The sequence below is a fragment of the Microcaecilia unicolor genome, chromosome 13 (assembly GCF_901765095.1).
Source record: "Microcaecilia unicolor chromosome 13, aMicUni1.1, whole genome shotgun sequence".
NCBI classification, from domain to species: Eukaryota; Metazoa; Chordata; class Amphibia; order Gymnophiona; family Siphonopidae; genus Microcaecilia; species Microcaecilia unicolor.
This window is the reverse complement of record NC_044043.1, coordinates 97,223,946-97,249,033: the sequence shown is the minus strand read 5'-3', so window position 1 is coordinate 97,249,033 and position 25,088 is coordinate 97,223,946. Positions and strand designations below refer to the sequence as shown.

General features: G+C 45.3%; 1 protein-coding gene across 2 annotated transcripts; it reads left to right on the top strand.

Moving 5' to 3' along the window:
* Positions 1–920: 920 nt before the first annotated feature.
* Positions 921–22,380, top strand: YBX1 (Y-box binding protein 1). Of its 2 annotated transcripts, none has more exons than XM_030222109.1 (8): positions 921–1,189; positions 1,844–1,907; positions 3,870–3,903; positions 4,688–4,777; positions 5,551–5,856; positions 6,578–6,660; positions 6,747–7,012; positions 21,969–22,380. In XM_030222109.1, the coding sequence occupies exons 1-7, from the start codon at positions 1,093–1,095 to the stop codon at positions 6,979–6,981; spliced, it is 909 nt and encodes a 302-aa protein (XP_030077969.1). In that variant the 5' UTR covers positions 921–1,092; the 3' UTR covers positions 6,982–7,012; positions 21,969–22,380. The 2 variants fall into 2 exon arrangements, with proteins under 2 accessions (XP_030077969.1, XP_030077968.1); XM_030222108.1 differs by having other exon boundaries at positions 922–1,189; positions 21,991–22,380.
* The last annotated feature ends 2,708 nt before the right edge of the window (positions 22,381–25,088 follow it).

Here is a 25,088-nt window from a genome sequence, read left to right as displayed (position 1 = left end):
AGCAATGGGGAAAAGCCAGCTATGAGCACATCGCTTTCAGCATTGAGTATTGCAGGATGCTCCAGTGCATGGAATGGATTGCGATAGGTAGAAGAATGACGCATCAGGGCCAGCTCAGTTATTAGGAGGTTACAGTCAGTCCAAACAAAATAGGTCCCAAGAACCACATAAAGTTAAAAAGAACCATTAGCACAAACTTTTCTCTGCAGGGAGTACACAGAAATATAAAAGAGACACTCCCTGCAGTTACATTGTAGCACATTTAAAACAAATAGGAGAAGTATTTAGCTGTGGAACTGGCTGTCAGAGCAAGTGGTGACAGCACTATGATTAAGGTAGACCTGGGGAAAGCAGGAGGGAACCTTGTTACTCTTTGGGACGCTGCCTTGGACTGACCACTGTTGGAAGCAGGATACTGCCTTGGTCTGACCCACAGTGCAACTCTTGCATTCTTAGGTCCATCCACTTATGCATTTGTACTGGGTGCTGCTGGGATGATTATGAGTTTTAATTACTAAAATCTCAGGGCCAGAAAAGGCTGAAAGGTCGCCTGAGGCGCCAAATCTCCCCACTGCAGCCCTGCCAGGTACCTCTGGGACTCGGAGGCCAATCAAAGAGCGAAGGCGCTGCAGAGCGGCATCTCCCCTCTAGCCCTGATTCGGCGCTCTCTATGGCTTACCCGATAGCCCCACCCTCACGTTCTAACCCCCGCTCAGCCCTGACGAATCAGGCTCCAAGAAAACGCAACGCCAGTAAAGGCGTGTAAGGAATCCGGCAGCCAATGAGATTGCCTCACTGTTTGATGGAATGTCGTTTCAGCCAATCCACGAGCGCATCTTTGGAAGCCCTCTGCGGATTGATCTGCGGCCGCACCAATCGCTTGGCAGAGGGCGGGCTGTCTCCGATGCTTAGCCTGTCCCGAGCTCACTTGTGGGCAGTTCGATCGGTAGCGGGAGCGGAGAGCGGACAGCAGAGAGCCCGAAGGCAGCAGCCCCACCGCCGGCCTAAGTTACCATCAACACCCGGGGAACAGCGAGCCACCGCCGGCCCGAAACAACCACCACCACCTGTGAAGTGAAACCAACAAGCAACATGAGCAGCGAGGCCGAGACACAGCAGCAGCCGCAGCCCGCCGCCGCCGACAGCAAGCTGGGCTCGGCGGCTACCGGGGGGGAAAAGAAGGTCATCGGTAAGTGGGCGCGGGAAGAAATCCGCCTATGGGAGGAGGAGGGGGGGGGAGACGTTGGCGGCGCGCGCGCGCGGACCTTTTAACCGTTGGCGATGGAATGGAGGCGCTCGCGGCAGTGTACGGCGCGCGCGCGCCTCCCTTGGTTACTCCTCCTCCTCCTCATGTGACGCCAGGCCCCGCCCATTTCCCCCGCAACGTGCCATCGGCCCGCCTCCAAAGAGCGTGACTTGGGCACGTGACGTTCTGAAAAGGGTGCGATAAGTCGTCGTCATTCCGCGGTCATTTTCCCTTTCCTGCTCCGTTCCCCCTTTTAACAGACGGGTAGTACCGCCCCCCCCCTTCTCTCGTCACATCGCCTGGCTTTGGGGTTTTAAATAGTGACGTCAGATGAGACGCGCCTATGAAGTTTTCGAACGTGTGACGTCCGTGCGCGCGTCGCTGACGCTGCCTGCCACGGAAAGGCTGGCTCCCCTGTTGTAGAGTGCAGGCAGTGCTGTTGTTGAGGTAGTTGGTGCGCGTTTGTTTTCGGTGACGCCACGTGGCTCGTGACGCGCGTCAGTTCGTCCCTCGCCGCCATCACCTTGTTCGACCGCGCACCCACGTGCTTCAGCGTTTCTGTCTAATAACTGTTGGAAATGTGATTTTGTTTTGCAGCAACCAAGGTTTTGGGGACAGTGAAATGGTTTAATGTACGGAACGGGTATGGTTTCATCAACAGGTGAGTGGTGAAGAGTGCATGTGAGATGTGGTGGTGGAATTAGCATAAAGAGGGGAGGAGCAGCTTAGTGATCTTTGATCCTGGGGAAGAGTAATGTAGTGCCTTGTGGCTCTAGGCAAGTCACTTAATGCTCCATTGCCCCGGGTACAAATAAGTATCTATATATACCAGCGAACTGCTTTGAATGTAATTGCAAAAACCACACAAAGGCGGTATCAAGTCCCTTTTTGGAAACAAAAAGGACGGTCGTCTCAAGGCTTTTCTATATAAGTGGCAAAGAAAAGTAAATTGCCAGAGGAGACATTGAAAAGGAATAGGGCTAGCCCAAGAGTACATGAAGTCCTAGCCAGGGGCGTAGACAGACCTTAAGGTGGGGACACACATTTTTGTCGTCACCCTGCCGCTTCCCACCCACTTCCGCTGCTGTACATCTTGGTTAGCAGGGGTTGGGGACTTCCGCCACCAACCAAGGGCCCAGAGCAAATTTGGGGGGGCCCAGGCCCTCATGGCCCCACTTAGCTACACCACTGAGCTACCTTCCACCTTAACCATGTACAGTAGATCTCCTTTTTCCCACTCTTATTTATTTAGATTTTGCTCACACCTTTTTCAGTATTAGCTCAAGGTGAGTTACATTCAGGTACTCTGGATATACAGTATCTCATGTTCCCCTTTATCCATGTTCACAATGTCCCTTCTTCTTTTGTTGCTGCCACTGCCTCCCTACCTTCACTTGGGTTTGAGGCTCAGCAAAACCTGTGGGGGGGTGGCTCGATCACAAGCTCAAGAGCTGCATCTTACCCCCTCTGATCCAGACTTGTCAGATGTGGCATAGCTTGAGCACAGTCTAGCGCAGGAAGCCCTGTGTCATGTTGACAGCATTAAGATGTTGCCACCCTAGGTGGATACTTTATCTGCCTAGGGTTGGGGTTGTCATTTAACTCCTAGCCTAATTTGTATTTTTTTTTCACCTTCTATATTGCCTGAAGGTTCATCCCTGACACATTAATATGTTGGCTGTAGAGGAAAATTAAGTTTGCCATGTTCTTTCTAGGACCTTTTGAATAGATATTCGACCCATCTAATGTAACAGAAAATTTTATAATATTCTATAGTGCTCCCCCACTGCCACCTTGCTGCTCCTTCATGCCACCTTGGTAGGTAAAAATTTGAAGGGGGTCTTATGTAAGGGGTGGTGATTTGCAGCCAGTGAGCCACAGAAGAGAGGCTCGAGTGGATTCCCAGCTTCGAGGCTGTTAAAATGAGGGCAGCCAATAGGACAACTGATGACATCACAGGAAAGGTGTCCATCTTGTCTTGCTATTAGGCACAAATGCCCTGACTTCCTGCTTCGGTTTTGGAGGGGATGTTAAGTGGAGCGAGTCAGCTGTGTTCTCTTATCGCATGGGGTTTATTGTTTGAAGCAGGATCTTGTACAAATCGCTTCCATGCCTCCATTGTGGGCATTTCCTAGGTCCAGATGAGACTGCATTAGGAACCCCAACGAGACAGGGACTTGCAGTTAGTATTCTCCATGCTCAAATCAGAGGTGGGGGTGCTAGGGGGTTCTGGAGAAGTGAGATCCTTTAGGCTCTATTGTTGGAGAATTGCCAGACATAAGTGGGGGTGCTTAAAAGAAGCAAGTTAAATACATAAATGTTGGTTTTGCCCATGCCTCTCCCCTGTGAATGCTTCTCTTTTATATGCTAAGTGAATTGCACACATCACTTATAGAATAGTGCTGAATGCTTAGCTAGCACTTAGGTGTCTAAGTGTACACTTAAATGTTGATATTTTGTAAATTACGTGTGCAACGGTCATGTAAATTGAGGTGCTATGTTAATGGAACGAGAGTGATTGTGATGTGTGTCCAATTGGCAACATGTTATGCCTGATAACTGTTGTTACTACTATCTTACATACTGTGGCTTTTGTTTTGTTTTTTTCTGGTATTTTAAACAGGAATGACACCAAGGAAGATGTATTTGTACACCAGGTAAAGCTTTATTCATAAAGATGGTTTTTTTTTTCCTTTTCTGTCCTGATCATATATTGCGAATTCTATTTGTCCTTCCAGCAGTCATTCACACATGGTTTAAAATATTCAAGTCCCCCCCCCCCCCCCCCCGCCGTGTAGCACCAAACTCTGTGGTATACAGAGGTTTTGGTAAACAGTCTTTGATGTTAGAGCAGTGGGTTGAGAAAGATAGAGCTCCCCATCTATCCATTTGCTCTATGGTCTTTTGTCTTTTAGTAGTTTGAGTAGGGAAATTTGATTGGAGAGCAGAATTAACTAAATGTGATTGATTTCTGTTATTTGTCTTCAGGTAGTCTGACCCTGTTCTACCAAGTGCAAATAAGTGGGATTGATAAAGGAGCTTTTTAAGTGGGGGATGTTGACACGAGTAGGGGCCCAAAATCTTTCTTTTGACTAGTTTTAGTTTATCCATAACGATTCAAACTTGCGCAAAGCTGCTGACTTCTTGTTTAAGATGTGAGGCTTTACTATGATGGGTTTGTCAGTCAGGTATCCTGAATATCCATGTTGTGGATACTAAATGTTTGGGGCCAGAGTTTCTTCATAGACAAAGCAGTAGGGAGGGATCTGCCAGATGCAGGAAACCTTGGACTTTAGAGGTAGAGATTTAGGTCTCCATTCTGAGGTTCAAGTATTACCTTTGGTAGGGAAAAGTTTCTGACGTTTGTAGTAAAAGACTTGATGTACCGCTCTATACAAAGCAATGGATGCAGCTTGTTTAGGCATTCTGCTTCTTTTATAGACTGCCATAAAGAAGAACAACCCAAGGAAATACCTTCGCAGTGTAGGAGATGGTGAGACCGTGGAGTTTGATGTGGTTGAAGGAGAAAAGGTGAGATCTGTTTTTTTTTTTTTTTTTATTGTGTAGTTTGCTGACTGTTCTGTGTAGGGAACATGCTTTTTATAGGTTTTTCTTTACACATTAGTACATGTATCACAATAACACTTATATTTTTTTGAGGAGAGGCAAACTTCAGGACATGACATTCCTCATCTTTGGTATTAGATTGGAAAAAGTGTACACGAGCTTGAACACTTTGGGGCTCATTTTCAAAGCACTTAGACTTACAAAGTTCCATAGGTTACTATGAACTTTGTAAGTCTAAGTGCTTTGAAAATACGCCTCTTGGTGTACATTAGCAACATTTAGTTCTTTAAATATCAGACAATGTGAGATCATGCTAGGTCCCAAAATTGTGTCATTGAAAATCTACCAAAACAAACAGCACAAAGGGCCTTTAAAAACAAAAGGGACACCGTTCTTATATTTTAAAAAATCCTTTAATGAAATTTGATTGAAGAGAGACCCGACACGGGCTGTGTTTTGGTGCTACCACACCTGCATCAGGGGGTCACACCAATGACGAGAAGGCTTTTTGTCTATTTGATACTCACACTGAAGGTATGCGTGAGCTCTATATTGTATGATATATGGAGAAATATATTTTGGACAACCTTGAAAACCATCAGATATTCTGAATTTGTATGTTGGAGCCTTCTCGTCATTGGTTGGACTTTGATTGTACTCCGTTCCCTCTCTTTGTTACACTAACGTCATTGAAAACCTGACATTTTAATGAACTTACAAACCTGTCATCTTTGTAGGGTGCAGAGGCAGCTAATGTCACAGGTCCTGGTGGAATTCCAGTGCAAGGGAGCAAGTATGCAGCAGACCGGAACCATTACAGGCGCTATCCACGTCGTCGGGGTCCTCCGCGCAATTACCAGCAGAATTACCAGAACAGTGAGAGTGGCGAGAAGAGTGAGGGTACAGAGAGTGCACCGGAAGGGGAAGGTGCTTCTCAGCAACGTCCCTACCGCAGGCGGCGTTATCCATCTTACTACATGCGCCGACCCTATGGGCGGAGACCACAGTATTCTAATCCTCCTGTACAGGGAGAAGTCATAGAGGTATGCAAAGGGCAACTAATGCGGGGCAAAGTTTATTGCACTCTTTAAATGAATTTAGCTTGGTGCACACTCTCCTATTGCTCATGGTGGTTTGTTTTGGTTGAGCAGTACAGTACATTTTAATAGAGCAGAGCGGTGAACAGGCTCTGCCCTCCATTCTTCTACTCTTCCCTGTTAGTTCCAAGTCAGGTGTCGAGCTCAGTTCATGCTGCTTATTGGATCCTTGCTGTGCACATACTGGGTTAATAACACTGGATAAAAATAGCCTTTATTGCTTTTGTTTTACCCACGTCCTAAGTACCAGAGAAAAACAATGTGGAGGCATTTGTATAATATAGTGACCAAGTATAGTACACAGCATATATTACTGTGGGGTGTTATTTATTTATCACCAAAAATGTGTTTACTCTGTTGTCTATGGTAGAATGTTCTCCATGTTCGTCATTTTTTAATAAGATTCATTCCTATTGAACTAGCAAATTATTTTTTTCTTAGCATCTTTTTTTTTTTTTTTTTTTTTTTTTTGTTCTGGGACAGGGATTTCTCTAATCTTTGACACAAATTCAGTATGATAATTCAAGGCCAGATGTTTTGTGCCTACATCCCTCTTAACGGATACTTTTAGTTCATGTAGAAATATTTTTGAGGGCTTTATCAATAGAGCTGGAGAAACATAGGTTAACCTTTTTTTTTTTTTTTTTTGTTGTCAAATCGCTTTCAGGGTGCTGACAGTCAAGGTGCAGGAGAGCAAGGCAGACCTGTGAGACAGAATATGTACCGGGGTTACAGACCACGATTCCGCAGGTATGTCATGATGGCAGCCTACGGTGGTTTCTTGATATGAATTTTCACGTGAGAAAAGCTGCTTTAAAAAAAATGAATTCTTTCAGGGGACCACCCCGACAAAGACAACCAAGAGAGGAAGGGAATGAAGAAGATAAAGAAAACCAGGGGGATGGGACCCAGAGTCAGCAGCCACCTCAGCGTCGATACCGTCGTAACTTCAATTACCGACGTAGACGCCCAGAGAACCCTAAACCACAAGATGGCAAAGAGACCAAGGCAGCCGAACCACCAGCTGAGACTACGTCCGCTCCCGAGGCCGAGCAGGGCGGGGCTGAGTAAATACCGGCTTTCCATCTCTACCATCATCCGGGTTTGTATCAGTTTGCTTGTGAATTTTTCTTTTGTGGTATGCAGTAGCCGAGTCTTGCAGCCAAGCATACTATAGTGGGTTCTGCAGTCAGATTCATTAATGTTCTTCATAGCAAGTAAAGCATCTAGGTTCCTTATGTCCGCGGCATTCACAAATTTATGCAATATTGAGAAGGTAGTATTTTTGTGGATTTATAGTCTTCCATCTGCGTCAGGAGTTATACTATGTTGCCTTTAGATCAGGGGATCTTTGGTAAGGGCTTTGAACGGATGCCTGTAATGTACATCAGACTGGCTTGATTTACTCAGAAACAGACCTTTTGATGGCCCTTGAAGAGGTAAGAGTCCACCTCTATTGAAAATGTTAGTTGATATGAACAGCTGGTATTGGGCAGAGTTCTCGAAGGGCTTGTGCGATAGTTTGCAGCAAGTTGTATGACCTGTAATCCTGTTTTTAGGAGCTTTCGTTTGGATTTTTTTGCTGTTTTCAGCTGCATTTTTTTTTTTTTTTTTACTATTTAAATGTTTGCTGTACAAATTGAAGGATCAGTTTAGGTTTAATTTTTTTCATTTGATGTGTCTTGAGTTAGAATATATTGCACTAAATGAAAAATTAGATATAATAGGCATCTCTGAGACCTGGTGGAAGGAGGATAACCAGTGGGACACTGTCATACCGGGGTACAAATTATATCGTAGTGATAGGGTGAATCGGATTGGTGGAGGGGTAGCATTGTATATTAACGAGAGCCTTGAATCAAATAGATTGAAAATTCTGCAGGAAGCAAAACACTCCTTGGAATCACTGTGGATTGAAATTCCATGTGCAAAGGGGAAAAGGATAGTGATAGGAGTGTACTACCGTCCGCCTGGCCAGGACGAACAGACGGATGCGGAAATGTTAAAGGAAATCAGGGACGCAAACAAACTGGGCAACACAATAATAATGGGGGATTTCAATTACCCGCATATAGACTGGGGTAATGTAACATCTGTACACGCAAGGGACATAAGATTTCTTGATGAAATCAAGGACAGCTTCATGGAACAGCTAGTTCAGGAGCCGACAAGAGAAGGAAAAATACTAGACTTAGTCCTTAGTGGTGCTCATGATCTAGTGCAGGGGGTAACGATACGAGGGCCGCTTGATAACAGTGATCATAATATGATCGGTTTTGATATTGGCATTGAAGGAAGTGAAACTAGGAAATCAAGTACGCTAGCGTTTAACTATAGAAAAGGTGATTACGACAAAATGAGAAAAATGGTGAAAATAAGACTGAAAGGAGCAGCTCGCAGAGTAAAAAACTTGCATCAGGCGTGGATGCTGTTTAAAAACGCCATCCTGGAGGTTCAGGACAAATATATTCCACGTATTAGAAAAAAGGGAAAAAAGACTAAACGTCAGCCGGCGTGGCTAAACAGTAAGATAAAGGAAATCATTAGAGCCAAAAAACAATCCTTCAGAAAGTGGAGAAGAGAACCAACTGAAAGTAACAGGATAGATCATAAGGAATGCCAAGCCAAATGCAAAGCGGAGATAAGGAGGGCAAAAAAGGACTTTGAGAAGAAATTAGCGTTGGAAGCAAAAATACATAGTAAAAACTTTTTTAGATACATTAAAAGCAGGAAACCGGCCAAAGAGTCGGTTGGGCCGCTGGACGAAAATGGTGTTAAAGGGGCGATCAAGGAGGACAAAGCCGTAGCGGAGAAATTAAACGAATTCTTTGCTTCGGTCTTCACCGAGGAGGATTTGGGGGGACACCGGTGCCGGAAAGAATATTTGAAGCGGGGGAATCGGAGAAACTAAACAAATTCTCTGTAACCTTGGAGGATGTAATGGGTCAGTTCAGCAAGCTGAAGAGTAGTAAATCACCGGGACCTGATGGTATTCATCCCAGAGTATTAATAGAACTAAAAAATGAACTTGCGGAGCTACTGTTAGAAATATGCAATCTGTCCCTAAAATCGAGTGTAATACCGGAAGACTGGAGGGTAGCCAATGTTACTCCGATTTTTAAGAAGGGTTCCAGAGGAGATCCGGGAAATTATAGACCGGTGAGTCTGACGTCGGTGCCGGGCAAGATGGTGGAGGCTATTATTAAGAATAAAATTGCAGAGCATATACAAAAACATGGACTGATGAGACAAAGTCAGCACGGATTTAGTGAAGGGAAGTCTTGCCTCACCAATCTAATGCATTTTTTTGAGGGGGTAAGCAAACATGTGGACAATGGGGAGCCGGTTGATATTGTATATCTGGATTTTCAGAAGGCGTTTGACAAAGTGCCGCACGAAAGACTCCTGAAGAAATTGCAGAGTCATGGAATCGGAGGTAGGGTATTATTATGGATTAAGAACTGGTTGAAAGATAGGAAGCAGAGAGTAGGATTGCGTGGCCAGTATTCTCAGTGGAGGAGGGTAGTTAGTGGGGTCCCGCAGGGGTCTGTGCTGGGTCCGTTGCTTTTTAATGTATTTATAAATGACCTAGAGATGGGAATAACTAGTGAGGTAATTAAATTCGCCGATGACACAAAATTATTCAGGGTCGTCAAGTCGCAGGAGGAATGTGAACGATTACAGGAGGACCTTGCGAGACTGGGAGAATGGGCGTGCAAGTGGCAGATGAAGTTCAATGTTGACAAGTGCAAAGTGATGCATGTGGGTAAGAGGAACCCGAATTATAGCTACGTCTTGCAAGGTTCCGCGTTAGGAGTTACGGATCAAGAAAGGGATCTGGGTGTCGTCGTCGATGATACGCTGAAACCTTCTGCTCAGTGTGCTGCTGCGGCTAGGAAAGCGAATAGAATGTTGGGTGTTATTAAGAAGGGTATGGAGTCCAGGTGTGCGGATGTTATAATGCCGTTGTATCGCTCCATGGTGCGACCGCACCTGGAGTATTGTGTTCAGTACTGGTCTCCGTATCTCAAAAAAGATATAGTAGAATTGGAAAAGGTACAGCGAAGGGCGACGAAAATGATAGTGGGGATGGGACGACTTTCCTATGAAGAGAGGCTGAGAAGGCTAGGGCTTTTCAGCTTGGAGAAGAGACGGCTGAGGGGAGATATGATAGAAGTGTATAAAATAATGAGTGGAATGGATCGGGTGGATGTGAAGCGACTGTTCACGCTATCCAAAAATACTAGGACTAGAGGGCATGAGTTGAAGCTACAGTGTGGTAAATTTAAAACGAATCGGAGAAAATTTTTCTTCACCCAACGTGTAATTAGACTCTGGAATTCATTGCCGGAGAACGTGGTACGGGCGGTTAGCTTGACGGAGTTTAAAAAGGGGTTAGATAGATTCCTAAAGGACAAGTCCATAGACCGCTATTAAATGGACTGGAAAAATTCCTCATTTTTAGGTACAACTTGTCTGGAATGTTTTTACGTTTGGGGAGCGTGCCAGGTGCCCTTGACCTGGATTGGCCACTGTCGGTGACAGGATGCTGGGCTAGATGGACCTTTGGTCTTTCCCAGTATGGCACTACTTATGTACTTATGTACTTATGTACTTTGCTTTATCATATAATGCTACATGTCTCCGTTCACTGAGGAAGCTTTATTTACCTGGAAGCTGCATTTTTTTGCTCTTTCTGAGAAGAAAACATTCAAGAGTCAAGAAAATAGTCTTCACCTAATCTTTGCTTTTTGTCCTGTTTCCAATAGAAAGTTGGTGTGCACCTGTTCATGTGTGTTCTCCCTCTTTCACCAACTCCAGTGGACAGTTTACAGTGTGTGGGGGTAAAGGGGTATTCACAGTCTGTCATACATGTGGGTATACTTCTGCCAGCAGATGGAGTCTGAGAACCACTGGTTTAATTATGTCACCTTATAACAGGTTTTGTGTAGACCACAGCCAGCTGGTATTTTTTCTCCAGCAGCTGATGGACGAGAGCTTGTGTAGCCTGGATCTGGTACAGTAGGACCATATAGGAGAACCTGATACGTTTATAATTGTGGAAGGGCTTCTGGTTAAATGGGTTAAAGCTGTAAAGATTTGGGGACTGGCTGGGTTGCTCTATATAACCATGGACTGGGAACTCTTCCCCTCCCCCCCTTTCTTTGGAGAAGGACCTCATGTGTGCATTCCTTCTCCTTTACCTTTGGTAGGGGGCCCTTGAGAGCCCTAACCAGAATCCAAGGCTGCACGTGGGGTGGCAGGACAGGTGCTGTGAGTGCGAGGAAGACACTGGTGAAGTACAAAGCGCTGAGCAGGATTGTGCAGCCTGCATAGATCCCCCACCTTCTCGGGGTTGTTTCCCTCTCTTCCCTCCCCCTCTATTTTTGTGAGGTCTGATCCCTCAGAAGGCAAGGCAGCTTAGGGACCTTATTAATAAGGGGTTGAGTCAGAGAGCAGCAGTTAAGTCCAGAATTTCTGATGATGCCCCAGGCCTTTTGTTTGAAGAGGGCTTGGTATTGGGAGGATCTGTAGCTGCTGTGATCCTAGTCCACATGTAAAGGAGGGGCCATTAGAGTCTGAGTCCTTTGAGGGGGAAACTGGTTTGCTAGAGCCTAAGGAGGACTGGGGGGGGGGGGGGTGTAGAGAAAAATGCCTCTGTAGTTAACATCTTTCGTAGGGATGTATCAATTTGATGATCATCCGTTGGAGAATGCGAAGTCTGAAGATTTCCTTTCTGGAAGGTATGAGGCTCAAGATGGAAGTCAACTAGTCTGGTTCTGGTAGAGGAGGAAAAAACATTTTGCACCTCCCAAAGATGGTCACGCCAGTTAGCGAAGTTGCTTTCCTGTAATAAGTTCTTTGTGGATGATAAGGAAATGCAGCTCTTTCTCTGACTGACATCATCTTGGTGTACCTGCATTATGTTGGTAAGGATACAGAGAATTGGAAGTAACAAAAAGACCATTCTGGCAGTTTTGAAAGATCTGCAGGAATGGTTGGATGGAAGTACTGCTGGGCGATCCTTTGAGATGGCAGCCCTTGTCCTACAGGTGGCAGTATGTGGGAGATGTGTGGCCAGAGGCTGTTCTGATTGGTGGAACAGTTGCCTGAGGGTTCTTAAGAGTTTCTTGGAAGGAGGATCAGAGGCGCAGTGAGCTTCCCTCAAGACCCAGTCCAGGAAGAGCGGGCAAAGGACGACTACTTACTAATGTTTTCTGCAGAAGATTTTTAAAGCACTGCGCAGTAAATGTAACTTTCAAGCCATTCTGCAGTATTGCCTTCTCTGTGTACTGAACTCTGCAGGATCTTCAGCTCAGTTTCTGCCAAGACAACTTCCAGGTACTTTGAACTCAAATTTTTATCCAAGGCAGGTAACAAAATAATGTACATAATTTAAAGTTAAATCAACATACAAATGATAAATACAGATAGTGGAGCAACTAAGTTTTTGTGAGAGAAAGCTTGAGTGAGTGTTGTGCGCTGGTAAGCCCAGCAGATAACTTTTCGGCATTGCTTTAAAGGATGCAACATTCTGTTGTGACTTCAGTACTAAAAGCAGCTTATTACACTCCAATGGACCAGTTACAGAAAAGGTCCTGGTTCTTGTGATTTTCGGATGCAGCTGTTTAAGATTTTGCAGATAAGAGGAGTTCTGATTAATCCAGATATGCTAACAGACTGCTCTATATTTTGAGAAGGAAAAAAAGATCTTTTGACTAGTTTGCTGAGGAGATACCTAAAATTTGTATATTACTAGGACTTTTTTCTCTCTTGTCATCTGTTTTCAAGCATTGAAGATTCCTGGAGTTGCTGAAGTGAGTGAAAACTAATGTGCCACAATTTTTAATGCAAGCATGACTTTTGTGCCTACTATGGCCTTAATGGACTGCCTCCCACCTTCCCCAAGTTACCTGCAGGTGTTGGGTCTTGTGCTGTAGCCTGCCAACTTCCCACTGCTTCCAGAACAGCATGACCTGAAGCAGTTTCAGGTTCGTGGGGAACATTGCCACACTCCTCCTCTATTGTCTCTATATTCCAAACAGGTCCACACCCTGGGGAGGAGCCAGGCATCAGTCACATTCAATGATATTGCTGCTTATTTCTTGGAAGTGGAGTGGGGCACTCTGGGAGAATGGTAGAAGGAGCTGTACAAGAAAGTAATCAAGGAGTTTTAGCTGATAGCTCAAGCATCTGCATTGGACTTCCACTTGCTCAAAGAATTAAATTACATCAGGACTCCTCTTATCTGCAAAATGTATTACAATGTACGTCATTAAGGACGCCAAGGTCAGCCAGTGTGCACTGCTTATACCAAATCTTAAATGACTGTATCTGGCATTCCCCTCCTGTGGGCCTGGCAGCTCCCCTTTCCTCAGTGGTCTACCTCTGCATCACCAGCGCAGCATCGACACACTTCTGTTGCCAGTGTTGGCTACCACGTCCTACCTTTGGGAAAGGCCCACCCAAGATGCTAGCTCTGGATGTGCCACTTCTTTTGTTTAGCTAAGGAATAGACTAAGGAGGGAAGGACAGTAGGGGAAGCACAGGAACCGCCACGCAGGCTCACACTTCTAAAATGACTTCAGAGCAGCTCCACCAAGGTCTACTTATGTGGCTGTTTTCCCCTGCGGTCCTCAAACTCCTGTTACAGAAAAATAAGAAACAACATAAGCACTGGCAAACTGATAAAGAAGGCTAAAAGAGAATGTGAAGAAAAACTGGCCATAGACACAAAAATTCATAGTAACACCTTTTTCAAGTACATCAGAAACAGCCTGCGAGGGAATCTGTGGCACCATTAGATCATGAAGGAGCAAAAAGGGCACTCGGAGGACAAAGCCAGAGTGGAGAGAGAGTGAATTCTTTTTTGGTCTTTACAGAAGATGTAACAGCTGCCTCTACAAGAAATGGTTTTCATGGGTGATAGTGTGGAGGAACTGAAATTGATGAATCTGGAAGACGTATTGAGCCAAAAATATAAGTTGCTTACCTGTAACGGTAGTTCTCCTTGGACAGATCATCTTGCAGCCACACAAATTGAAGTGACTCCCCGTGACGTCACAGTCCCGGAACTCTCAAAGCATTTATCTTTAAAAAGAGCATTAACGTATGAGCTCGTGGTAGCCCACGCTCCCCCACACCATATAAATACCCAGCTACTCCGCCCCCTTGACGGTTCTTTTAAAAGCTGGCGTCAACTGCAGGGTGGGTAGGGTGGGTTTGTGTGGCTGCAAGATGATCTGTCCAAGGAGAACTACCGTTACAGGTAAGCAACTTATATTTCTCCATGGACAGAATGCATCTTGCAGCCCCACAAATTGAAGACTCCCCAGCTACACAGGTAACAGTATAAACAGCCAACACATCAATTAAAAAGTGAAATAAACTGATACCTGTGGCAGGAGGAGGTGGAAGTTGACGCCTCAAACACCGGCCGATAACACTGCCTGTCCAAATTCTGTTTCAGTAGACGAGGCAGCATCAATACAGTAGTGCTTTGTAAACACATGCATAGTTGACCATGTGGCAGCCCTACATATATCCAATAAAGGTGTCCTTTGCAAATGAGCCATTGTGGCCGCCTTGGCCCTCAGACGATGAGCAGTGACATGTGGAATGTCTTTGAAAACTCCTGTTGAGTGAGATTGGGCTTGTTGATAACACAAAGCAATGCACTTTGCGATCCATTGCGACAAGGTGTTTTTGTTAATTGGTTTCGGATGCACAGTAGACCTCCAGGACAGGAACAACTGAGACGGACGATTTATACACTTTGTTCGCCTAAGATAGATACCAAGAACTCTCAGACAATCCAAAGTGTGAAGTTGTCTGTGTTCCTCAGCTTCATGCGGTGGAGGATAGAAAGACGGTAACACAATCATCTGATTCAAATGATAGGGCGAGACGATCTTTGGTTGAAATTTAGGATGCGTACGCAGGATAACCTTATCATGTAGCAGCTGTGTGTACGGGGGGTAATGCACTAGTGCTTGAACTTCTCCAATGCGACGTGCGGATGTTAGTGTTATAAGAAATAGAGTTTTCCACGCAACATATTTCATTTCTGCACTGTCCAATGGTTCAAAAGGTGGTCTCATGAGTGCAGTAAGCACCAAGTTAAGATCCCATGCTGGCGCTGGTGGACGAAGCGGGGGGTACAAGTGCAGGACTCCTTTTAGAAACCGCTTAGACAGTGGATGCTGCATAAGCGTGCAGTTGTCAATAGTATCATGCATCACTGATAGAGCTGCCAAATGAACCCTAATGGATGTGTAAGACAGACCAGATTTTGCAAGATGCAGAAGATATTCTAAAACATGCGAAATGGATACTGTTTGTGGAATGAAGTGGCGAGAGGAGCACCACAGAGTGAATCGTCGCCACTTTGATTCATAGGACTTCAATGTAGATTTCTTCCTGGAAGCAATTAAAACCTGAAGCACTTCCTGCGAAAAAATCAAAGACGTTGCGGACCCAGTAAGCACGCCATAAGTTTGAGTGACTGGGGGTCCGGATGTAGCAGCGTGCCTTGGTTCTGCGTGAGCAAATCTGGAACCAGAAGCAACGGAATTGGAGGTTGTTGTAGCATCCGCAGTAGAACTGGAAACCAGGGCTGACGAGGCCAATGCGGTGCCACTAGAATGAGAGAAGTGCCGTCGCACTTTGCCTTCTGTAAAACTTTTGAAATGAGCGGTAGCGGAGGGAAGGCGTAAAAGAGACCTTCCGTCCAAGGGATCTGGAACGCATCTTCCGCTATTCTTCTCCGACTGGGAAACCTGGAGCAGAATTTGGGACATTTGGCGTTCTGTGGGGACGCAAAGAGGTCGACTAGAGGGTGTCCCCACCTGTTGAATAGTTCTTGCGTAACAGTGTTCTTCAGTGACCACTCGTGCGGCAGGAGCTGTCTGCTGAGCGAATCGGCCAGTAAGTTCTGCTTCCCCGGTATATAAGCTGCTGTTACCGTGGATTGTAGAGCCAGAACATGCTTCCAAATCCGCATGGCCTCCTTGCACAGCTGCCATGAGCCCATGCCTCCTTGCTTGTTGATATAAAACATTGCCACTTGGTTGTCTGTGTATATTTGAATATGTTGATGACTGAGGTGTTGCTGGAAAGCTTTGAGAGCGAGTCTTGCTGCTCGGAGCTCCAGAAGATTGATGCTGCACTGGGCCTCCTCCGGGGTCCAGAGGCCCTGTGTTTTGTGCGGTCCGTAATGCGCACCCCAGCCCAGCTTGGAGGCATCTGTCGTAAGACAACAGGTGGGTTGTTTGCGGCGGAACGGCATACCCTGTAAAAGATTCGGTGGAAAAGTCCACCACTGAAGAGACACTTGCAGGCTGCCTGGCCACGGTATTAGCATTGACAGTGGATGCAGGGCTTGAACCCAGTGGTCTCTCAGCTGCCACTGCAGCGACCGCATATGCAACCTGGCATAACATACCACCGGTATTGCGGCTGCCATGTGGCCCAGAAGAACCAACACCTCTCGGGCTGTGACATGAGTGTGCCCGGACAGCAGGTGTATGAGCTTCTGGATACGCAGGGCCCTCTCTAAAGGCAGATATGCCAACGCCCGTGGCGTATGGAGCGTTGCCCCTATAAACTGAAGGGTTTGCACCGGTTGCAGCTGCGACTTCTTGTAATTGACCAGAAATCCCAACACTTGTAGTAACGTTAAAGTTTCCTGAAGGGCTTGAGTCGTCTCTTGAACTGAGGAAGAGGATATCAGCCAATCGTCTAAGTAAGGAAAAATTGCTATTCCTCTCTGGCGAAGATAAGAGACGACAGTGATGACACATTTTGTGAAAACCCGTGGAGAAGAGGACAGGCCGAAAGGCAGTACCCGAAACTGGTAATGACTTGTTTGCATTTGGAAACGAAGGTATCTTCTGTATGCCTGGTGAATTGGGATGTGCAGATATGCATCCTGAAGGTCTAATGAAACCATCCAGGCATGCTGATCTAGTAGGGGAAGGATCACTTGTAACGTTGTCATTCGAAACTTCTCCTTCTTGATGTAGGTGTTGAGGGGTCTCAAGTCTAGAATCGACCTGAGTCCACATTTTTTCTTTGGGATTACAAAAAATCTGGAATAAAACCCCGTGTTGATTTGAGTTTGTGGAACTGACTCGATTGCCCTGATTTGGAGAAGACGGGCAATTTCTTCCTGGACCCATTGCTGATGGGTTGCTTGAATTGGCGAGGTGACAATATGGGAATGAGGTGGAGTCTTTACAAAATTTAGGCGATAGCCGTTGTTGACAATTGAAAGGACCCACTTGTCGGAAGTGACCAGGGACCATTGTGGGGCAAAGTGCTGCAGACGGCCCCCCACCGGCCAACCCTGTGGCAGGTGGTCAAAGGGAAGGTAGGCTCTTCGGAGCCCCAGTATTGACTTGTTTTGGGGGTCTCCGTTCCATCTGAGTTTTTTTGTATTGTTGATACTTATTTGGTTTGCTGTTATATTTGGAGGATGAGCCATACTTATTTGTATTGTATGGTTTACGGTAAGCAAATCTCTTTCTTGATTGACTATATGAAGGGCTAAAAAAGGGCCGTTGAGCTGAAGAACGAGACTGATTAAAGCTGTCGTCTTCTAGTGTGTCAAGCGTGGTAAAATCCTGCTTGATGTTGTCGATTATGTCCTTGACCTTGTCTCCAAAAAGGTTATCGCCTAAACATGGGGCATCCGCCACTCTGTTGTGGACATCCTCACGGAGTCCAGATGCTTTCAACCAAGCCAGCCGTCGTGTGGAAATACCGACTGCGGCCCCTCTCACAGATGTGTCGTACGAGTCATGGGCGGCGCGGATCAGATTCGTGGCACACTCCAGATGATGTAAGGATGGTTGTAGCTGAGCCTGGATGGGAGCTGGCAAGGAACTGACAACCTTGGTCAGAGCTTCCAGGACAGTGAATTGATACTCTGAGTAATGAAACATATGGAGGCCTATGCGCGCATTTAGCATCGTATTTTGGTACATGCATTTGCCCAACAAATCCATTAGCTTCATGTCCTTAGTGGGGGGGAAGTTGGAATGATCCCTGGAGCTTCTGTGCTTCCGCATAGCTGAGCAAACCACAATGGATTGATGCGATAATTGCGGTTTTCCAAAGCCAAACGCCTCCTGCACCCTGTACTTAGTGTCGAGACTCTTCTTTGTAGGTGTTACGCTGTAAGGTGTGGACCATATGGCTCTATGCTGTTCCGCTAGGACCTCGTGCAATGGCAGAGCGATTATTTCCTTTGGTGCTTCTTTGTAGCGAAGCGTCTGTAACTTTTTAGATCTAGGGTCTGGCTGGGTCGTGGACTGTATGCCCAGTGCTGCCGCTAGCCGATGGAGAAAATTCGGGTAAGAGACATCTTCGGGTTGAGACGTCCTGGACGGCTGCGTTGGTGAAGGGTCAGATAGCAAACCTGGCGTGTCCGCTCCTTGATCAGAGGGACCTGCCGTAGAATGCTGTGAAGAGGAGTCATAATCAGAGAACAGCTCCGCTGCCATAGACGCCGAGGTAGACACGGACGAGGTGTGACTGCGGCAAGGCTGCGCCGATTCTGTTGCCGGTGGGCGCGTATCTTGACCCTGATGAGTGTGGTGCTGCTGCAAAAAATCCCGAAGCAGATGCATGAGATCTTGGTTGCTTGAGTGCGAAGGTGAAACCTTATGTTCCCCGGACATGCAAACTGCTGCATCCTGCTGAAAGCTTGTCAGAGGCTGTGCAACTATGTCTTCCTGAGGTGAGAGACAGGGGAGTGCTTGTATAGCCCTGTTTGCTGGCATGGGCGAAGAAGTACAGGCTGTCAGATGCTGGGGGGAGGAGTTGTAATGCTGATCAGAGGAGTGGGAGGAGCTTTGGCGATGACGTCGATGGGAGTGGGTGGAGCCCTGATGACGGTGCCGATGGGAGGGGCTTCGGTGCCGACGAGAGGTGGAAGTACTTCGTCGGTGCCGATGAGATGCATGAGAGGAGTGCTTCGAGTGCAGACTCGGCTCCGTGCGCTTCCTGTGCCGTGGAGGGGACACTTCGCTGCAGGAAGACCCAGCACTAGCTGTTTTGGAGGTGAGCTGTTGAAGGAGTTGGGGAAGGGCAGTTTTGGGAGGCTGTTCCACGTCCTGATGTGATCGCTTTAACTGAGCCTGTTCCCCTTGTGAGTGGGGAGACGTAGGCTGCCGAGGATCAGGCACGGCCCGCATTTTCAGCTCCCTGAGCTTCCTGGTGCGGGGCAGCATGCTGGCACAGGCCGAACAACTAATGTTGAGGTGTGCCCTGCCGAGGCAATGTACACACCGGTCGTGGGGGTCAGTAGCTGACATCTTCCCATTACATACGGTGCAGCGTTTAAATCCCTGTTTGGGTGGCATCGTTGGGAAACAAATCGCTGCGAAGTTAAATTGACGAGAAATTTTTGAAAAGTAAAAGTAACAAGAGGTTGATACGGGACGGATCGTCGCGGAAAAGAAAAAACCGTCAAGGGGGCGGAGTAGCTGGGTATTTATATGGTGTGGGGGAGTGTGGGCTACCACGAGCTCATACGTTAATGCTCTTTTTAAAGATAAATGCTTTGAGAGTTCCGGGACTGTGACGTCACGGGGAGTCACTTCAATTTGTGGGGCTGCAAGATGCATTCTGTCCATGGAGAATAACAAGTTAAAATAAATGACCTGGACTAGATGGTATAAACCCCGGGGTGCTGAAAGAACTCTAACATGAAATTGCTGGTCTGCTGTTGATCTATAACCTGTCTAAAATCACCCATAGTACCTGAACTTTGGAGGGTTACTAATGACAATTTTTGAAAAGGGTTCCAGAACACAAAGATGGTTTAATGGGACATCAGCATGGGTTCAGCCAAGGGAAGTCTTGCCTCGCCAATTTGCTTTATTTCTTTGAAGACGTGAATAAACATGTGGATAAAGGAGCTGGTTGATGTAGTGTATCTACATTTTCAGAAAGCTTTAGACCTTGAGAAAATTAAAAAGTCATGGGATAGGAGGCAGTGTTCTTCTGTGGATTAAGAATTGGTTATTGGACCGAAAACAAGAGGGTATTGTTAAATGGCCATTTTTCTCAGTGGAGGAAGGTAAATAGTGAAGTGTCATATGGGTCTGTAGTGGGAATGTTGTTGTTTAACATAATTACAAATGATCTGGAAATCAGAACAGGTGAAGTGATTAAATTTATAGATGAGACAACACTATTCAAAGTTGTCAAAACACAAGCGGATTGTGAAAAGTTGCAGGAAAATCTTAGGAAACTGGAAGACTGGCCAACCAAATGGTAGATGAAATTTTAATGTGGACAAATGCAAAGTGATGCACATTGGGAAGAATAATCCACACCATAGTTGCTTGATGCTGGGGGCCTTGGGAGTCAGCACTCGCAAAATAATATCTAGGTGTAAACAATACAATGAAATTTCTGTTCAGTGTGCAGAGACCAAAAAAGCAAACAGGATGCTAGGAATTATTAGGAAAGGGATGCAAAATAAGACCGTAAATCTTATACCTCTGACCTCACCTTCAGTATTGTGTTTAATTCTGGTCACTGTATATCAAATATATAGTGGATTTGGAGAAGGCAAAAAAAAAAGCAACCTAAATGATAAAAGGGGATGGAACTCTCATGAGGAAAGGCTATGGAGCTTTGGGTTTTCAGCTTGGAAAAGAGATGGCTAAAGAGGGATATGATTGAGGTCTATATAATCCTGAGTGGAGTAGAACGAGTAAAAGTGGATTAATTTTTCAACTCTTTCAAACAGTATAAAGACTGACCAGGGGACACTTAATGAAAATACATGGGAAATGGGAGGAAATATTTTTTTCACTCAGTGGTTTGTGTATCTGGGCTTAAAAAAAAGTTTGGATAAGTTCCTGGAGGAAAAGTCCATAGTCTGCTTTTGAGACGGACATGGGGAAGCCACTGCTTGCCCTAGAATTGGTAGCATGGAATGTTGCTAGTATTTTTGGGTTGCTGCCAGGTACTTGCGACCTGCATTGGCCACTGTTGGAAGCAGGATGCTGGGCTAGATAGAACCATTGGTCTAACCCAGTATGGTTATTCTTATAAAGCTTTACTAGAAGAATGCCAGCCATAAGTGATGGGGTTTGATATTTCACAAATGTAACGATGTATCTAAAAGTACGTAAATATGCATTTCTGCGCCTAGGTTTTGAAAGGTGTACACCATGGTGTATAGTTTCCAAAAGTATTTTTTACATCCCCAGTCTCTCCTCCCCTTCTTTCCCCCAGTAATCTATGCTTAGTCTTTTCCTTACTTTCTCCTCTCTCAGCAAGTAGTTCCTTTTTCCTAGCAATGTCCCATAGACCTCTTCCCTCCTAGCCTATGCTGCTTGTATGTATGTGTATATAATGCTCCCTTTAGTAACTCGAAGAGAAATTGGGGCTTTGGGTCCTTGGCTGGCACGGTGATTTGCCTGTAACTAGTTCAAATAAGTAATACACTTGCTTCATTAGAAGATGTATTTGCAGTGCTTCCTAAACTGGGTGATGAGGTTTTGGAATCCATGTTTGCAATCATGACCTAGGTGGGCCTTCCATAAGCATAGCAGTGGCTTATAGTTCCAGGGGCTCACACACTTTCTGTTGCTGTATAAAAGGGGTCATGGCCCACTGTATGAGTGAGAGACAGTGTGTGTGTGTTTGTGTCAGAGAGAGTGAGTGTGTGTGTGTGTGTGGGGCTCTATGACCCCCTCCCTCTCTCCTCTCCAGTGTGTTCCATGCCCCCATTTTCTCATAGTGTGTATGTGAGAGAGAATGAGTGAGAGAGTGTGTGTGTGTTTGTGCCAGAGAGAGACAGTGTGCGTGTGAGTCTGTGTGTGAGAGAGAGAAGTGTGTATGTGAGAAAGTGAAGCCTTGAAGCATTCGTGCGCTCTGTAAGGCTCCATCTCCTCAATTGACGACACGTTGCAGGAATGCTTCAAGCCTTGAAGGCTTCACTTTCTTGGCTTCAGAATGTTGGAGGTGCGTTTTATTATATAGGATGATCGATCTGTTTATTTAGGTTGGGTTTTTTTTGTTTTGTTTTTTGATAGATTTCTTTTCTCTCCTCTGCAGTTTAGTCATCAAAGAAGACAATGAAACACAAATTCCAGCAATAAGAAATGAACCAAGAATTGGAACTGAAGATCTTAAGTGCTTGCTTTTTGCTGTTGACCAGATACCTAGAACAACTGTCTGCAGAACTTATGCAGCTTGGAGTTTTTTTATTATTACTTAAATAAGTCTCCTTTTGCAAATGACAACATGTTTTTTTAAAAGCCTATTTTTTCTCAATATACCTTTTAAAGGTTTTTAAATTGTTTCATATCTGGTCAAACTGAGATTTTTGGGAAGCTCATTTTTAATTTGTATGGAACGTACACCTGATGATTTTTTTTTTTTTCAAATGTCAACAAACTGCAAGCATCTGTTAATAAAGATCTTAAATCTGTTTGTCCAGCTTTATTTAAATGACAGCTGATTCAAAGTTGCATCTCCATGTCCTTTCAGAAGTTAATGAAATTAGTTTTGATTGAGAATGAAATGCCATATTTGCAAGGTCTTAAAAACTGATATTAAATTCCAGTTCTAAAGTCTGATTCACGTAGAATATTTACAGGTGATTGAAGTTGTGAACTTTGTGACATTACTATTTGTGTAAATAGTGTAATATGATGGTGTTTTTTTTATTGGGGAGGGGGGGGGGGTATATATGCATTAAAGCCTTTCCTTGTCTAGACAACTGGGCTTATGCCTGCTCACAGCAGATGGAGACATAAGCTTTGCCATAGTGGAACACACTGAAGGTCCATCAAGTCCAATATCCTGTTTCCGGCATTGGCTAATCCAGGTCACAAGTACCTGGCAAGATCCCTAAAGTGTAAAACAGATTTTCACTTAGGTTATGCATCTGTACCAGCAGCGGGAGCCTGAGAATACCTGCCTGCTGTGCTGCTCTCGGTCAGTCTGTATTTCTCAGTCTCCCAGCAGAGGGCTATGCAGTGTGAGCTGCTCTGGCCCAGGGAGGGGCTTCTGAGTCAGTTTGGTTTAAAAAAAAAAAAAAAAAAAAGTCAACATTTTGAGCCTCTGCTTTCAGAGGTGTTTGTCCAATGGGGCCACATCCTCTGCTTTTTTTTTTTGGGTGGCCAGATCCCTCCCTTTCCTCTGCCCTCCTGTTTGGCATGGTCTGCAGTGTGACTTGGTTGCTGTGCATCATGGGAGCCTTGAATACTCTATAAACAATGTTTTAGCTTTATTTTTATTGAGATTTGCTATACTGCCATTTCCAGCAAGTAGTTCACAGTGGTTTACAATAAAAATAATAAACTACAATTTTCAGAATGAAAGAAAGCCATGCATTCAAATGAAATGAAAGACAAGATAACGATAGAGACAAACACGTACTAGGTCTTCAGTCTTTAGTTACAGTGAGAGAGCTGAGAGTAGTATCAATTAAGAAGATGTTGGAAAACCCAGGATTTAAGAGTGAGATGAAGTTTTTCAGTGATGATTCAGCTGTGATGGGGGGGGGGGGGGGGGGGGTAAGGAGTTGCAAAGTTCTAGGGCTGCAAAGAAAAAGGCCTGGTATCTAGTTGATTCTAGGGTAACTTGTTTTTGGTTTGGGAGGACCAGATGATGGCCATTGAGAGAATGGAGTGTACAAAGGAGACAATATGGGATAGGATAAAGTGGTAAGCCTATACAGGGGGGCTTTGAAGGCAAGAAGAAGAACTTTAAAAGTAATATGCTGTTCTGCAGGAAGCCAATGATGAGAATTGAGAAGAGGATAGAGATGGTCGGCATTAGGAGTCATAGCAGTGTTGTGTAAAGTTTGGATCTTTCTTAATTGGAGGTGACTGTAGCCCAGATAGACTATGTTGCAATAGTCTAGCTTTGTGGTGAATACGGAAAGAATAAGCATGTAAGGAATCGTGATCTAAATATCTCCAGAGAATTCTTAGCTGTCTGAGAGTTTAAAAAACCAAAACTAAATGGATTTACTGAGTTGTGAAATGTGGGCTGTGAAGGACAACTGGGCATCCAGAAGGATGCTGAGGTACTGTGGGGTGGATTTGAATTCCAAGTAAGCATAATGGGAAATTTGGAGGAGTAATGCCTCCTGTGAACCAGCAAGGGTGGCAAGAAGCCTTAAGCTGCTGAAAGATCAAGAGAGATTGCCAGAACAATACAGTGTTTGTCTAAATGGGAGAAGACTTGTGAGAACTGCCTGTACTAAAATGGGGACAGAAACCAGATTGTCTAGGCTGAAGAACAAGGGGATTGCTCTAGAAAAGGTGGTGGTTAGAAAGAAAACAGATTAGAAACAGGCACCTGAGGATCTAAGTGGGTTTTTTTCAGGATTGGACAGACTATTGCTGATTTCCAAAGGGAATTGATCAGATGAAAGGCTTGTTAATAAGAGTTAGTAATTGTGGCTGCTGGAATGGGGTCAAGACTACAGGTTTTGGAAAGGGAAACTAGTCTGGAGAAGAAGCAGAGGGTAATTGGGGGTGTGGATCAATTGAAGCTGAGGTAGAGGAAGGGTTGACTATCAGGGAGAGGAGAGGAATGTAATAAAATCTGAACTCTTGGTCGTGAAAGATAATGAAAGAATCTCTGCTGAGGGCATTTGACCTTGTGAGGATTCACGAGGTGAGGAGACCAAATTCCGATAAATAGAATAAAACAAGGTGGAAGGGTTTAATGCTTTAGAAATGCGGCTGGTGAAAATCTTCCGTTTGGCATTTTGTAATTGAGGTTATGGTTTGGACCTATAACAACTAAGGTGTGAAGGCAAAAAGCTGTGGGAGGACAGAGGGTTGTATTTGTGGGTACAGTGCTATTCAAGGTCTGCCTGTCTGATTTGTGGCTGCTCTCCTGACCATCAGTGCCTACTGTTTCTCTCATGGCTCCGTTAGTGGTGCGGTGTGAGTGCTTGTGAGTTCCTGTGGTTCTGTGTGTGTGGGCGGGCATCGGGCTGGAATAGCTATGTGTACAATGCCAGCACTCGGGAGCTGAAGTCATCCTTGGGCTCTGTATGGGAGGAGGTTCTGAGACTCCTGTGGCGGCACAATCTTTAGCAGCAGTTCCAGTTTCTATGGGAACTACCAACATTTTAGGTTTGACCCACAATGCTATGCCACCACATTTGTTCCCAGAGTTTATTTGGGCTC

What these genes read in the sequence shown, in the direction of transcription:
- YBX1 (XM_030222109.1), top strand. Translation starts at nt 1,093, where the DNA reads ATGAGCAGCGAGGCCGAGACACAGCAGCAGCCGCAGCCCGCCGCCGCC. An exon ending in ATGTGGTTGAAGGAGAAAAG is followed by an intron (nt 4,778 to 5,550) that starts GTGAGATCTGTT and finishes TCATCTTTGTAG; the next exon opens with GGTGCAGAGGCAGCTAATGT. An exon ending in TACAGGGAGAAGTCATAGAG is followed by an intron (nt 5,857 to 6,577) that starts GTATGCAAAGGG and finishes AATCGCTTTCAG; the next exon opens with GGTGCTGACAGTCAAGGTGC.